At 39.3% G+C, this 14181-nt stretch overlaps 1 protein-coding gene across 1 annotated transcript in view; it reads right to left on the minus strand.

The window, feature by feature from the left end:
* Positions 1-14181, minus strand: part of DCC (DCC netrin 1 receptor) — a gene marked incomplete at its 5' end in the record, with an annotated part of 1142764 nt that overhangs the window by 82690 nt on the left and 1045893 nt on the right. The window contains one exon of the mRNA XM_083355563.1: positions 2552-2617. Within this exon, the coding sequence (XP_083211689.1) occupies positions 2552-2617 (66 nt within the window). The remainder of the gene's footprint in view (positions 1-2551; positions 2618-14181) is intronic.

The following is a 14181-nucleotide window of genomic DNA, read 5'->3' on the forward strand; positions in this document are numbered from 1 at the left end:
TTTCTTTCTTTCTTTCTTTCTTTTTTAATTTGGAAATGATTTGTACATTTAGGAGCAGAGGAATCTTGAGAAGCAGACTTAGGAGGCCTTGGTTTCTATCACTAATTACAACAACAGTCAAGACCATCCATTTATTCTGATAGACCCTTAAAATATAAAATAAAAATGTTACATCAAATGCATTTTACTTTTGTTAAATTATCTGAAATTTTGTCATTTTATAATTTCTAGTTGCTATTTTACACAGCATTCTCCAGGAATTTTATTAAATGGAAGCCTCATTGAACTAAGGATACTCTATGCAAGAATACTTTATATTAATTTAGAATTCAGAAGATCATATTGGTCACCTGACCATAACATATGGGGAGATGTCTCACCATTTGTATCCCTTTGAGCTTTCCTGATTATCTGTAACTATATGAAACTCTCGATCAAGTAAAGCTCTTTGTAGTTTACAGAAGCCTTGATTAGGCCAATAATTGATTATTGAGTAGCCAAAGTCTTTTTCATCTAAAAATCTGTTTTGAAAGTTTTTCATTAAGATAACTTTTGATAGACATGCTTGTGAAAGAATGGGCTGAGTCTCCATGAAACATCTCCATATTCTAATAAACAGCATTCTAGTGAGCAGTATCCAAAACAACTACTAAACAATAATTTTTTAGGGAAATGTGTGTGTCATATATGTGTTTCATTTTGAGAGCGGGCAACTAAATTTCATTTTTGATGTGTACCGTTGTGCCCCCAGTAAAAAAAAATGACAATAAAGATTATCTATCTATCTTATAGAAATGTATACAACTAAGTTCATTATGTTACGTTTAAGAAACTCAAAATCTCTTAAAATGCTTAAAAATCATAAACCGGATATTAATCCCACTATATGGGATTGTTCCAAAAATAGATGTAGATAATCTTGTAAAGGAAATGAAAAAAAAACAACAGAAAAATAGAATGAAAGGAAAAATGAAAAAGAAAGAAAAGAAAAATCAGTAAAAGCAATATATTGTAAACCAGGGGTTCCCAACCAGGGGCTGCGAGACAATATTCCAGGGGGTGTCAAAACTTGGGTTTTCAACATTATAGAGTATATGCATAATTAGTTGCTGTTATTTTGAACTTTTGTAAGATGTGCGAGAATATATCAGAAGTGTACTAGGGGTGCATGATATAGAAATGTTTGGGAACCACTGTTATAAACTATGTTGGTAAAACCCTTTTAAGAAGTTCAGTAAATAGGACTATGCCTCTTGGCTTTAAGTGAGTGTGCTGTAGTTAAGCTCTGAAGGTAAAGATTTTCCTGTCACATCATGTCCGACTCTTAGAGCATGATGCTTAACTCCATTTCTTGGCCAAGGGAGCCAATGTTGACTGAAGACATTTTCCGTGGTCATGTGGCCAGCATGGCTAAATGCCAAAGGCACACAGAATGATGTTACCTTCCCACTGAAGTGGTATCTATTAATCTACTCGCATTTGCATGCTTTTGAACCACTAGGTTGCGTGGCGCTCGGGTCTTGAACCCAGATTGTTAGCTTTCCAGCTGACCAGCTCACCGTAAGAGTTGATGCTGGGGCCCTGCTCATGTTGAGTATGTATGTTGGGTCACCCACTTGGCACAGGTAGTTCTTGATGTACGACCACAATGGAGCCCAAAATTTGAGTAGGGGACTGGAAGTTAAACATACGAAGAGCAATTGCAGGAAGTGCTTATGTCTAGTTTAATGAAAAGAAGGACTAGGAGGAACATGATAACAGTCTTCCAATATCTCAGGGGTTGCCACAAAGAAGAGGGAGTCAAGCTATTCTCCAAAGCACCTGAAGGCAGGACAAGGAGCAATGGATGGGAACTAATCAAGGAGAGAAGCAACCTGGAACTAAAATAAAATTTCCTGTCAGAACAATTAATCAGTGGAATGACTTGCCTCCAGAAGTTGTAGGTGCTCCATCACTGGAGGGTTTTAAAAAGACACTGGACAGCCATTTGTCTGGAAAGGTATAGAGTTTCCTCCCTGAGCAGGGGGTTGGACTAGATGACCTCCAAGGACCCTTCCAACATGATGATGATGATGATGATGATGATGCAATGGTATGGGGAAAAGACCTTGGGAGACTGGGTAAAGAGATGCTGTCAAGTGAATGATCAAATAAGAGACAGCATAGCTCACAAATGGATAGTGGGTAGAGCAGGGGTGTCAAACTGCCGGCCTGTGGGGGTGGACTAGAAGATCTCCAAGGTCCCTTCCATCTGTTATTCTGTTATCTTTAACCACTGAGCCATTGGGCCCACTCAGTTAAGCTCTGAACCAATTAAAATCATCTCCATGCCCATTTCAACCATGAAGTCAACCCATACTCTAATATTTAAGAGAAATTTCTATGCCAATTTACTTGAGGACTTCCCAAAGTTGAAACTGGCCTCATTTAGGGGACACCAAGATGAAATGGAAGAGAAGAAAAGGTAAAAAAAAATATAGGGATCACACACATCAAACAGAATTAACCAATGACAATCAAAAGGGAAGGATTTGGCATTAGTCATATTTACCATTGAGGCTGCTCCTGTCAATCAAATTAGTGTCAACAGGCCAATAGGCTCCATCTCCATGACGACCTGAGAAAAAGGAAAAAAAAAATCAGAACTGAATAGCCAGCTGAGTCCAGAGCTTGAAAGGGTATCAGTGGGATGCTTAAGCCAGTCGATATTGTTAGAGAAGGCAACTTGCATGTCAATGTGAAAGCAGACTTTCTAAAATAAAATCTCGCAAGGCTTTGACTCCATCTTTCCTTTGCAATCAAGGGTTGCTAGTTTAAAGTGACAAAATAGGAGAAGAATGTGGCTCCAATCAGAAAATTTGTTCTCAAAAGATGACAGATCTGATAGCAGAAGTGTGCATACTTTCCAGGACCAACACCGTGTGATTTGTACTCCTTTTGCAGTGGTTCACATTTTCTCATAATTTCAGTTTTAACATTTCATTTCTAGTCCATGTAACTGTATTATTCTATCAAGTGCCTGTTTCCCATAGCACTTAGATGCTTAGTTCTCTGGCACACACACAGAAGAGGACTGTGTAGAGTTTCAAGTGTCTCCTGCACTTGGTGACAACCGGCACTGATGACAGAAAAGTTCGTTCCTCTGATGCAGAAACTTTCAGCAGTAATTGCCAATGGATATTTTGGTGGCCCTGTTTTTTTTTAATCTTCTTAGCAAAGGGGAAATACAAGATATTCAAGAGTTCTTTTTGATTGGAGCAATATATAAGCCCAGGTAGGTAGGTAGGTAGGTAAGTAGGAAGGTAGGTAGACAGACAGACAGAATAGATGGATGGACAGATGGACAGATGGACGGACGGACGGACAGACAGACAGAAAGACGGACAACTGAATATTTCAAGTATGGTAAAAATGATACAAAATGACTTGATTTCTTATAATTGCAGAATCTGAAAAGCTTTCACCACCATGCTAAACACTCTTTCTCTCACCTATCTCTGAATATCCATAATAACTTTAGACTCAGCAATGCACCCAAACAGCCTTGTTACTTTCAAGGATTTAGGGAAAATGATTCAGCAAGTGTGATTAAAGATATCCACACTTTTGATGGGTTATTTCACCACATACAGTAGGTGGTACTGAAAAAGAGCCAACTCTTATCATCTCATGCTTTACCTCCAGCATAAAAATCTCTTTGCTTGTCTCTTGAGAATGGAGATTAACAGATACCAGCCATGTCCAGAACTACAGAAGAATAAAAAGCTATCTTCCCCAAATAATTTCTTGTGGGGAAAAAATGCCCACTCACTTCTATAACTGTCTGGTTTGGTACATCAACCAAACAGGACAGTTACAGACTTCAATGGATAGTTTAAAAAAAGGTAAAGGTTTCCCCGCACATGCGTGCTAGTCGTTTCCAACTCTAGGGGCCGGTGCTCATCAGGACCTGTATACTGCACGAGCAAGAAAGAGGGCTGAGAAAATATCTGTAGACCTCTCACATCCTGGACATAAGCTGTTTCAACTCCTCCGCTCAGGACGCTGCTTTAGGCCATTGCATGCCAAAACAACTAGACACAGAGACAGATTATTCCCTTGCGCCCTCACTCTTCTGAACACATAATTCCAATAGCACTGTCTTATGTCTAAGGTTATTTACTCATGTGCCGTGGCAGGGCTGGATTACTATTATCCTTCTCCCCTTTCCTGCTACCTTCTCCTATTACAGTAGTATCTTATGATTAAATTACTCTGATGTTTGTATGTACACTGAAAGCTTATGCAAGGGAGATAATGTATAAGGTGTATCACACATTTGCTAAAGGTGAAACCTCAGGGATTAAGTTGAGTGCAAAGTACAGAGTGCTCAGTAATTACAACTATTATCAGAAATATTTTAAGAAGAGATAACCTGGGATATTCTATTCTATTCTAGCCTCTTCCTCTTCCTCTTCCATTCTATTCCTAAATAGGAAACAAAAGCATCTGATAATATTGCAGCAAAATAGAGTTTGTTGGCATGCAGAAATTACAGTGATCGCTGGGCTCCTGGGCAGGGAAGTGCTAAAGACCTAGGGAGCGTACAAAATTAAGGTTATATGGCCTTTCAAGAGGATGTAATGCATTACAAAGGTACATTAATATAAATTAGTGTACAAGTTCCGTACCAGGAATGCTATTTCAGATGAGGGTAGGTGACCTTACTATGGAGACCCTTCTGGTCCCTTCAAATTTCAGCATTTCTAAAGAAGGTTCTTTCTCGGTCCTCCCTTCCTGATGCTAAAACTAGCTGACATAAACATTTATTCTTTATTATGCTCATCAAGTGATCCTGTTCATACTTCTAGGCCTGCTTTATGTTATCAGTCTGCTTTTCACTCCAGAGTCATCCCCTCCTGTCAGTTCATTTTTGCCAGCTTATTCAAAGTATATTATACTAATCATTTTTTTCTTAGTAAAAGAATCCAACAAACGCACCAAAAGGTTTCCAAATTACTTCTCTACCTTCCACATTATCTCCTCTATTTTCTCTAGCACGGTGGGGTTCATTCATGCTGGCTTCAATAATTGGGGCTAGAAAGCCAGATAAAAGAGTGAAGCCACAATGCACATTTCACAACAGATGGAAGATCTTAGATAACTAGAAAAATATGAAAGTCTCATAATAAATGGTCACAGGGCAATCCTGTGCCATGCCCACATTATCCTGGAAATTCATGAAACAAATTGGGCAATCACTTATAACTTGTTGGAGAACCTGTCACACGTTTGAGAGAGAGGACGTTAAATTGAGGAGTTGATTTTTTTTCATTAGAAGAAGTGCTTCCAGCTTCTGTACACCTGAAATTATTTCTCTTAAATGCTTTTGCCTGTCAATGTATGAAGTGCTCTGGCACAAAAGGCACAATTAGGAATGCAAAGTCATTATCATCATAGGAGCTTTCAGCATAATCAACTTCTCAGTCAAGTTAATTGCAGAGTCATTGGCATTTGATCCTCCGTAAAGTTGCACAATATTGAGTCATAATCATTAGGACTGGAGAGCAAACAGGCCATTTTCATAGTCACAAACCCAATGTGTCTCTCACCCTTTATTTTCTTTTTGTTTTGCGCATGCAGGCTAAAGTAATATTTTGTTTAGTACCTCTATCCCTTGCAATGTTTCAACATTATTTTATGTATGAACAATCTATATGAATACATAGGGCAAATATTAACCCATTTCTATCTTATTTTGACCATTTTTTTTTGCTTTGAATTCAGCATGGATGAAATTGCCTCTTTAATTTCCAAACCAGAAATCTCAAGGAATAATGGCTCATTTTAACTTGCATTTAACTTCGATTTAAAAATAGACTGGATACATGTTTTCTTTCCATTCTTTTCAAACTACCCATAATCATCAGAAGAAGTGATCAAACTGTAAGCACCTTTTAAAAAAAGATTATCAAGTCAGCATGAATTTGTTAACAGAAGTCTTGACAAATAAACCTCCTCATTTTTATCCTCTCTTTAAAGGAGAAAATTTCCTTGTAGATTGTGGGGATTCTGCAAACATAATGTAGACAGAAATCAAATCCAGAACAATCTCACTAGATCAAAGAAATGGATTGGAAATAACTGAATAAAAAATAATTAATTCAATAATTCAATGTATATATAAACACATTTATTATATGCAATAGTGAAGCTTGACTATTATTGTCAATACATGATTTATTTTTTCTTAGAGGACTAGTTATCTAAAATGGATAATTTTATTGAGTTTAATTACTTCTGCAACACATCTAGATTGTATTGTTTACTCATATGCATGACTGGATCTGTTGAGAGCTGATTGAATTAAGTGACTCCTTTTTGAGGAATTCTGGGAGTTGAAGTCCATACGTCTTAAAGTTGCCAAGTCTGAAGACCCCTGAACTACACTAATGAGCTCTATTTAGGGCTGCTCTTAAACGCTATCAGGCAACTACAATTGGCCCCAGATGCAGAAGACCATGTGCTGCCTGGCTCCTGACATTGGAAGCATGTAACATCAGCTTTGTGGAGTTGCATTGGCTGTCAACTGATTTATGCTACAGTTTACAGTCTGCAGATGTCATCTTTTTCAAGGCATATTAAATGAAAAAAAGACATATACCTGCTGAATATTGTTATGAGATAGTCCTCTAAGGCCAGGTCCACAGATGAAGGTATGATTAAACTGATGTATTACTAAACTAATGGCTAGCACCTGATGGAGTTAGAGGTCAACTGAACCTTGGGGGGGATTGGACTTAGTTCGCTTGTGGCTATGTAGAGTTTCTAGGCTGAACCCTCTTTTGCTTTGACCCTCAGCTTCTGCCACTCCTTCCCCTATAGTTACTTGCTAAGACTTGTGCATGAATATTACTGAATAAGAGGCTGAAAAACTATCCCCAACCTATCTTATATTGGTGGAATTGAGAAACTGATAAGTATTGGCGTACTTTCTTTTTTCATGGGAGTTATAAATCAGTCCTGCCTCTAATCAGTCATTGGTATATAATGACTGGCTGACAAATGGTCTGATAGAAATATTTCTTTTTTTCCAAATCCTAAATCATGCAATATCTCTCAATCTCCATATGAACTATATTTCCATAGTTAAGACTTTAGTAGTCCTAAAATTAGTGACAGATATTCTGAACATTCAATTATAGTTGAGGATTTACCCATTCTTGGGATTGTAGCCATCACCATATCAGGTAGATGATACTTTTTTACTAGTCCCTATTTGCTAAACTATCATCTACCTGTATATCTATCATCTATCTACTGACCTGTCCCAGAAAGTGAAAACACTTAATTATTTTAAAACTTCATCATGTTTATGAAAAGGGACAGTTATTATGATGATTAATCTAAAAATACTAATCACGATTAATGTTTACTCCCTTCCCACCAAAGATTACATAATCCTAAAGGTAAAGGTAAAGGTTCTCCTGCACAAGCGTGCTAGTCGTTTCCAACTCTAGGGGCCGGTGCTCATCTCCGTTTCAAAGCCGAAGAGCCAGCGCTTGTCCGAGGACATCTCCGTGGTCATGTGGCCGGCATGACTAGACACCAAAGGTGCACAGAACGCTGTTACCGTCCCACTGTAGTGGTCCCTATTTTTCTACTTGCATTTTTACGTGCTTTCGAACTGCTAGGTTGGCAGAAGCTGGGACAAGTAACAGGCGCTCACTCTGCTACGCGGCACTCGGGATTTGACCCGCCAAACTGCCAACCTTCTGATCGACAAGCTCAGCGTCCTAACCCACTGAGCCACCGCATCCCTTTACATAATCCTAATAGCTGCAAAAGGCCTGAATCTTCTGGCTCTTTTGGGGTTGTTGTTGGGTTGTTTTTTTTGAAACAAAACAGTAAGAATGATGGCCGATTATGTTCTATTATCTCTAGAGCCTGCTGTGCATTCCAACTGCAGGAAACCTTTCAAATTCCTAAGCTCTGAAGATGTTACATTTTCATCTGTTTCATAAAAATCAGACACGGGGGTGGCAGCTTTTGGGGTGAGGAGACAAATAAGCTCTTTTAAAAAAAAATAATTCTCACTCACTCTCTGTCATCTCTTGTGTTTATTGTAGATACCCAAATCAGTAGAAAATGTGCTGCTTTCTTTAAAAACAGCTTTGAAATCCATCTGAATACCTCTGCATTGTACTACACTGTATTTCATTTAACACTCTTCCTCTACACACACATACATGCACAGAAACGGGACAAAGGAAACATCAGGAACGAAAGTTTTGCTTTGTTTGGTCTGTTCTGCTTTTGTTTTTTTGGTTTTGGCTTTTTTTTCTCTCCCTTTTTTGGTGGCAAAGAGGCCTCCAGCATAGAGCAAAGCGCGTGGGTGAATGCTGGAATTAGAAGAAAAGAAGTAATTTGCAGAGATGCCACCACCAGCTGAGTGGAAGCATTGTGACAAGATAGAGCAGACATTTTCTGATTTGCAGCCAAGCAACTTTGAACAGCAACAGCTCTGTGCTTCATGTTACCAAGGAGCAACACACTTGCTATAGTCCAAGGAAGACAAAGGATGAATTGTCCTGTTTTAGTACAAAAGCAAATAGAAATAGAAAATAACAACTAGAGAGAGAGAGAAAAAAAATCTTCAACTTCTGTTTCTCTGTTCACTCAGACATTTATTAATGAGATTCAATGCAGTCAACATCCAGCAGCTAGTGACCTGTCAGATGGACCATGCCAATTCTTGTTCAGGAATGGATGAGCAATTGGAACCCAGTCCTTTGCTTGGTGGTTGGGATGGTGGATTGCTTCTAATAGCAATTTGATGAAACTGTTGGGGTTGGGTGGGTTGGAAGGTAGTGTGTTCTAAGTCCTGATAGATTTTATGCCACCTGAATTTGCCAGACAAACACCTGTGTCCTAGAATCATCATCCGTAGTTGGGCAGGGCTAATGAGCTCTAAAAACAAAGGGAAATAAGCCTTGTGTATGTGTTTGCGTGGGTGTCTTTTTGAGATTGTTTTAAAAGAAATGCAAAGCTATCCATCCCATTTTGATACTGATACTAATCCTTTTGAACGTAGGCTTGTTTCTGAAAAGTTTCTACAAAAGTGCTCCCTCTCTGATCTTGTCTGCATGCTTATTTTTCAACTAAGGTTTTGCAATAGTGGACTGAGGTTTTGTGTAAATTTATGCTTAAACGACATGAAACCAGGGTGGGGAGGGGGAGGGGGAAAGCTATTAGGATCGTTCAGCTTAGAAGGGACACAATCTCTTGGGCTTTGAGTATTTGCCCCAAATATCTATCAAAATGAAATGACATACACTTTTTTTTCTTTACAAAACTAGTAGCCAGAAAACAGGCTGAAAAGCAGGAATTTTTTTACAGAATATTGTACTACAGTGGCTAATTCCTTAGCTCTCTGTGATAGAGGATGCAAACGGAAGAGACATGGTGATCGGATGTCATGGTATCTGGGAATGACCTTGAGAAGAACCACAAAGTAAACAATGGTCAGATAAGTGGCAGTTGAGTCTGCTTGGCAAGTGTTTCAGAAGGGCCATCTCTGATTTCTTGCACTGTAAAGGTGAAGGGGAAAAGATGTGCTTTCAGACTTGCAAGGTTATTTTAATGCAACCATATAATAAAGTCAATGCTAGAAACATCGGTATTATTTTTATAGACTAATATCTCTGTGGCTGAATCAGATCTACTAACCATTTCTTTTTCTTTTTACAATCCTGTAATCTCTTGCTTCTGGGTGGGGTGACTGAGTGGACCTGAGTATTTACTGGCCAGATCCCCTTCCTGACACCTACACAGAGTTAGCAGCAGATATTTTCTCTTTGCACCCTGATAGAGAAACATCTGTCACTGCCTAGGACTGAACTCTCAACCTTCTGAGTGGGAGGCAAGATTCTTCACCTCTAGGCCACTGCGCCACTCAGTCAAGGCTACTACCATATTCAGATCATATTCAGACTCAGAATATTCATATTTATACTGCCTATATAATATCTGTGTGGTGGCACAGTGGTTAGAATGCAATACTGCAGGCTACTTTTGCTGATTGCCAGCAGTTCAGCAGTTCATTTCTCACTGGCACAAGGTTGACTCAGCTTTCCATCCTTCTGAGGTCAGTAAAATGAGGACCCAGATAGCTGGAGGCAAGATGCTGACTCTGTAAACTGCTTAGAGAGGGCTGTAGAGCACTAAGTGCTATTGCTATTGCTATCTTCCAACAAAATGGATACCCATGCAAACTTTATCAAAATGGATACCCATGCAAACTTTATCAAAAAAAAACCACTTGATCACTCAAACAGTAAAAGCTATGAAAAGAATATACTACCACACATCACAAACTCTCAGATACAAGCAACACAACACATCATAACATAGAAATAGACTAAAGTCCTTCAAAACATCTTAAATAAACCAAAAGACCCAGCAGCCCAAGAAATAAAAACTGAAGTCATCTGCACCATACATTGTAATGACTGTAACAGTCACCATATAGGACAGACAGGCAGAAGACTAGCAGAGCAAATCCATGTACACCAACAAGTAGTAAGAAGACACAACGAAAACTCAAAAAAAAATATGTTACAGAATTCCTAGACACTTGGCATTCAGACAAATCAGCTATTAACAGACACATTTACACACAGGCCACATTTACACACCATTCAAAGAGACAATATGAAAACTAAGAAGGAAATAAAAAGATGAGAACACATCTCCAGCAACCTACACCCAGATAAGCATGGATTTACTCCAGACAAACAAACATACAGAAAACCATACCTAAATGAAGGAATTACTAAAGAGAACACCATATATCAAAAATGGCAGGACAAACTACTTTACATAAACAGGGATCAAACCCTAAACACACTAGCAGTCAGGTAACATTTGCAAGCAAATGCTCAGAGAGCATCAAGGACTCAAGAATAATTCTATCCCAAGGCTTGATCTGTCCAATCTGTTTTTTTTAAATATAGTCAACTACACACATTTTGAAAGATACAGACAACATTAAAATGAGGTCATCCCATTTGCAGAGTGAAGAAATACAATTCTATTGCCTCCTTAATGCATCCATCTCTAGTTGCATAGACAATCATGCATGGGAGTAACTGTGCCTCATTCCTAGGGGAAGACACATAAGATAGCTGTACTCAAGGAAGTTATTCAAAAAACCTTTCATATAGCAGATGAACATATAAGAGACAGAAAGTGTCAGACATTTTTTAATGCTACATGGAGAACTGGAAGACACAGTACCTGAAAATGAATTGGCACTTGTGAGAATCTAAAGACACTGGTTGACTTTATGACATGAATCTAGCCCAAAGAGTCCAGTTAGTGAATCATGGATCTGTCTAGAGCAGGGGTAGGCAACCTTGGCTCTTTTATGACTCGTGGACTTCCATTCTCAGAATTCCTGAGCCAGCATGACTCAACTTGGAAACCTCTCCCTTTCCCCTCAGCATGGCTGGCTCAGGAATTCTGGGAGTTGAAGTCCACGAGTCATAAAAGGAGGACCTTTTGTGTGTCTGAGGACCCAGATTGTTGGGGGCAATTAAGCTGACTTTGTAATAATGCCGCTTGGGGGGTGTATGAAAGCCCTAATAAGCAGGCATATACATAGAATGAAGGTTACTGCTAAGCTTGTAAGCCGCCCTGAGTCTTCGGAGAAGGGCGGGATATAAATGGGATTAAAATAAAAAATAAATAAATAAATAAAAGATCCAAGGTTGCCTACCCCCGGTTTAGAGAATATAGGGGAGTAAGACATTGCCATCCCCCCAAAAAAAAGTGTGCAACCACAGACTGTCCATGGAGATTCTCAGTCATCCAGGTCATAGTTATCCCAAAGGTGCTTTTTGTCCTGAATCTTGTCCATAGGAAAACAAACCCATCAGGACAAGATTTAGCAGTCCATCTGCATTTAAAAGTCAAAGGCCTCTTTCAAAGATATTTTGGACAGAGACAACCACTGGTTTGAAACAAGTCAAACAGGGCATCTATATTAATACTGAACAGCCCTCTCTCAACAGAGGGAGAGGGATACAACATCATCTATCTCCAGTCTACAACACAGTCCTTTCAGCAGTTGTAATAAGGCTCCACACCAGTGGTGGGATTCAAATATGTGAACAACTGGTTCTCTGTGTGGATGCCACTTCCCGAAGTCCATTCTGGGCCTGGGCAACAAAAAAATTAGCTACTGGTTCTGCCGAAGTGGTGCAAGCTGGCTGAATCCCACCACTACTCCACACCCATTTGTATTACTCAGGTGATCTTGAGGACACAAATAAACCTCCAGGTGGCTGCAACAACTCTCTAAAAGAATGCAAATGACCAGCTGTCTGCCAGGAGTATAAATCCTTCCATACCCCACCATCTAGTCAGAGCTGAAGTAGTTTCTTGGATGAGAAGTGAAGCATCTTCAAAGAAAAACAAGAACATTCCAGTTGCCTTGTGAAAAAGCATCTTTGGGATAACCATTGACTAGGATAGTGTTTTTCAAACTTGATAACTCTAGCATGTGTGCATTTCAACTCTCAGAACTACCTGGTCAACTGGGAATGAAGATCCACACCTCTTAAAGTTGCCAAGTTTGAAAAACACTATAATAGAATAATATCTTTCAGGCTTTCTTAGTCTACCAAATTACAATATGGTCTTTGAACTGTTTTAAAAAATCTATACTATTTATTTATTTATTTATTTATTTATTTATTTATTTAATTTAACTTATATACCGCCCTATTCCCGTAAGACTCAGGGCGGTTTACAGGGCAATTAAAATCCTACCATACAAAAGTTAAAAAATTTAAAACAGTTAATTAAAACAGTTAATTAAATTAGAGCCCAAAATTTAAAAGTTAAAACATTAAAACCCAATTAAAACCCCTCAGTCTAGGCCTGACAGCTCAAAGAGCCAGGTTTTCAGGTCCCGGTGAAATGAGTGGAGGTCGGAGGCAGTCCTAAGTTCCATTGGAAGTTGGTTCCAGAGGGCAGGTGTCACCTGCCTTCTGGGAGTCAGCCGCCGGCAATCCTTTACCGATGGTACCCTAAGAAGGCCCTCCCCGTGGGAGCGCACAGGATGATGGTAAGTTGATGCTGGCAGCAGGTGTTCCCTGAGATAATCCAGACCCAAGCCATTTAGGGCTTTATAGGTCATCATCAGCACCTTGAATGTAACTCGGAAGGTAACCGGAAGCCAATGCAGCTCGCGGAGAAGAGGTGTTATATGGGAGTATCGGGGAACTCCCATCACAACTCGCGCGGCTGCATTCTGCACCAGTTAAAGCCTCCGAGTGGTCCTCAAGGGCAGCCCCATGTAGAGAGTGTTGCAGTAGTCTATCCAGGAGGCCATGAGCGCATGGGTGACTGTGCCTAGGGCATCTTGGTCCAGATAGGGCCGCAACTAGCACACCAGGCGAACCTGGCTAAAAGCCCCCCTGGTCACGGCTCCTATATGATCTTCAAAGTTGAGCCGTGAGTCCAGGAGGACTCCCAAGTTGCGAGCCCTATCAACGGGGGGTAACACCTCACCCCCCATCCTTTTATCTGAAGTGTTTGCTTTTCTCAGTCAAAATTGTATCAAATTCAGAAAAAGCACCACATACTTCTTCCAAAATGCTATGTAATTTTACAATATACACTTTCCCTTGCAAAAGCTGAGCTATCCACATCTCTTTAAATCTTCATTTAACCAATCTGGCACTGAACATCACTTACCAAAGCAACAGTTTTATGCAACAAAAATAAGTGCACAATAAATGCATCTCTAGCTTTCAAGCACTTTCTCTTGTTCTTTTATCATTTTGCTTTTCAAATTTCAGTTTCTTATGGTGGTAGCGCGTAGTCAGGAAAATTATCTCTACTGACACCCAAATAATAGAAAATCCTTGCCTTTGATCTGTTTTATATTTACTCAAAAGTGCTACATTGATGGAAGGAAAATGGTACCTATTTTGTGTTCTAACATGTGTAGTCAGAGCAAATACTGTACAGTAGATTGATATTCTATTTATAACTGGTACTAACATTGACAATTTTTTTAAATCATGAAAATTTGGCAAACACAGATTGACAGAAGTGGTAGAACCCCAATCTAAGTCCTTGTTTATACATCTCTTTGTGTGTCTCTGTGTGTTCTGTATACACAGTATGCAT

Source organism: Vipera ursinii (genome assembly GCF_947247035.1).
Source record: "Vipera ursinii genome assembly, chromosome: 2".
In the NCBI taxonomy this organism is placed as follows: Eukaryota; Metazoa; Chordata; class Lepidosauria; order Squamata; family Viperidae; genus Vipera; species Vipera ursinii.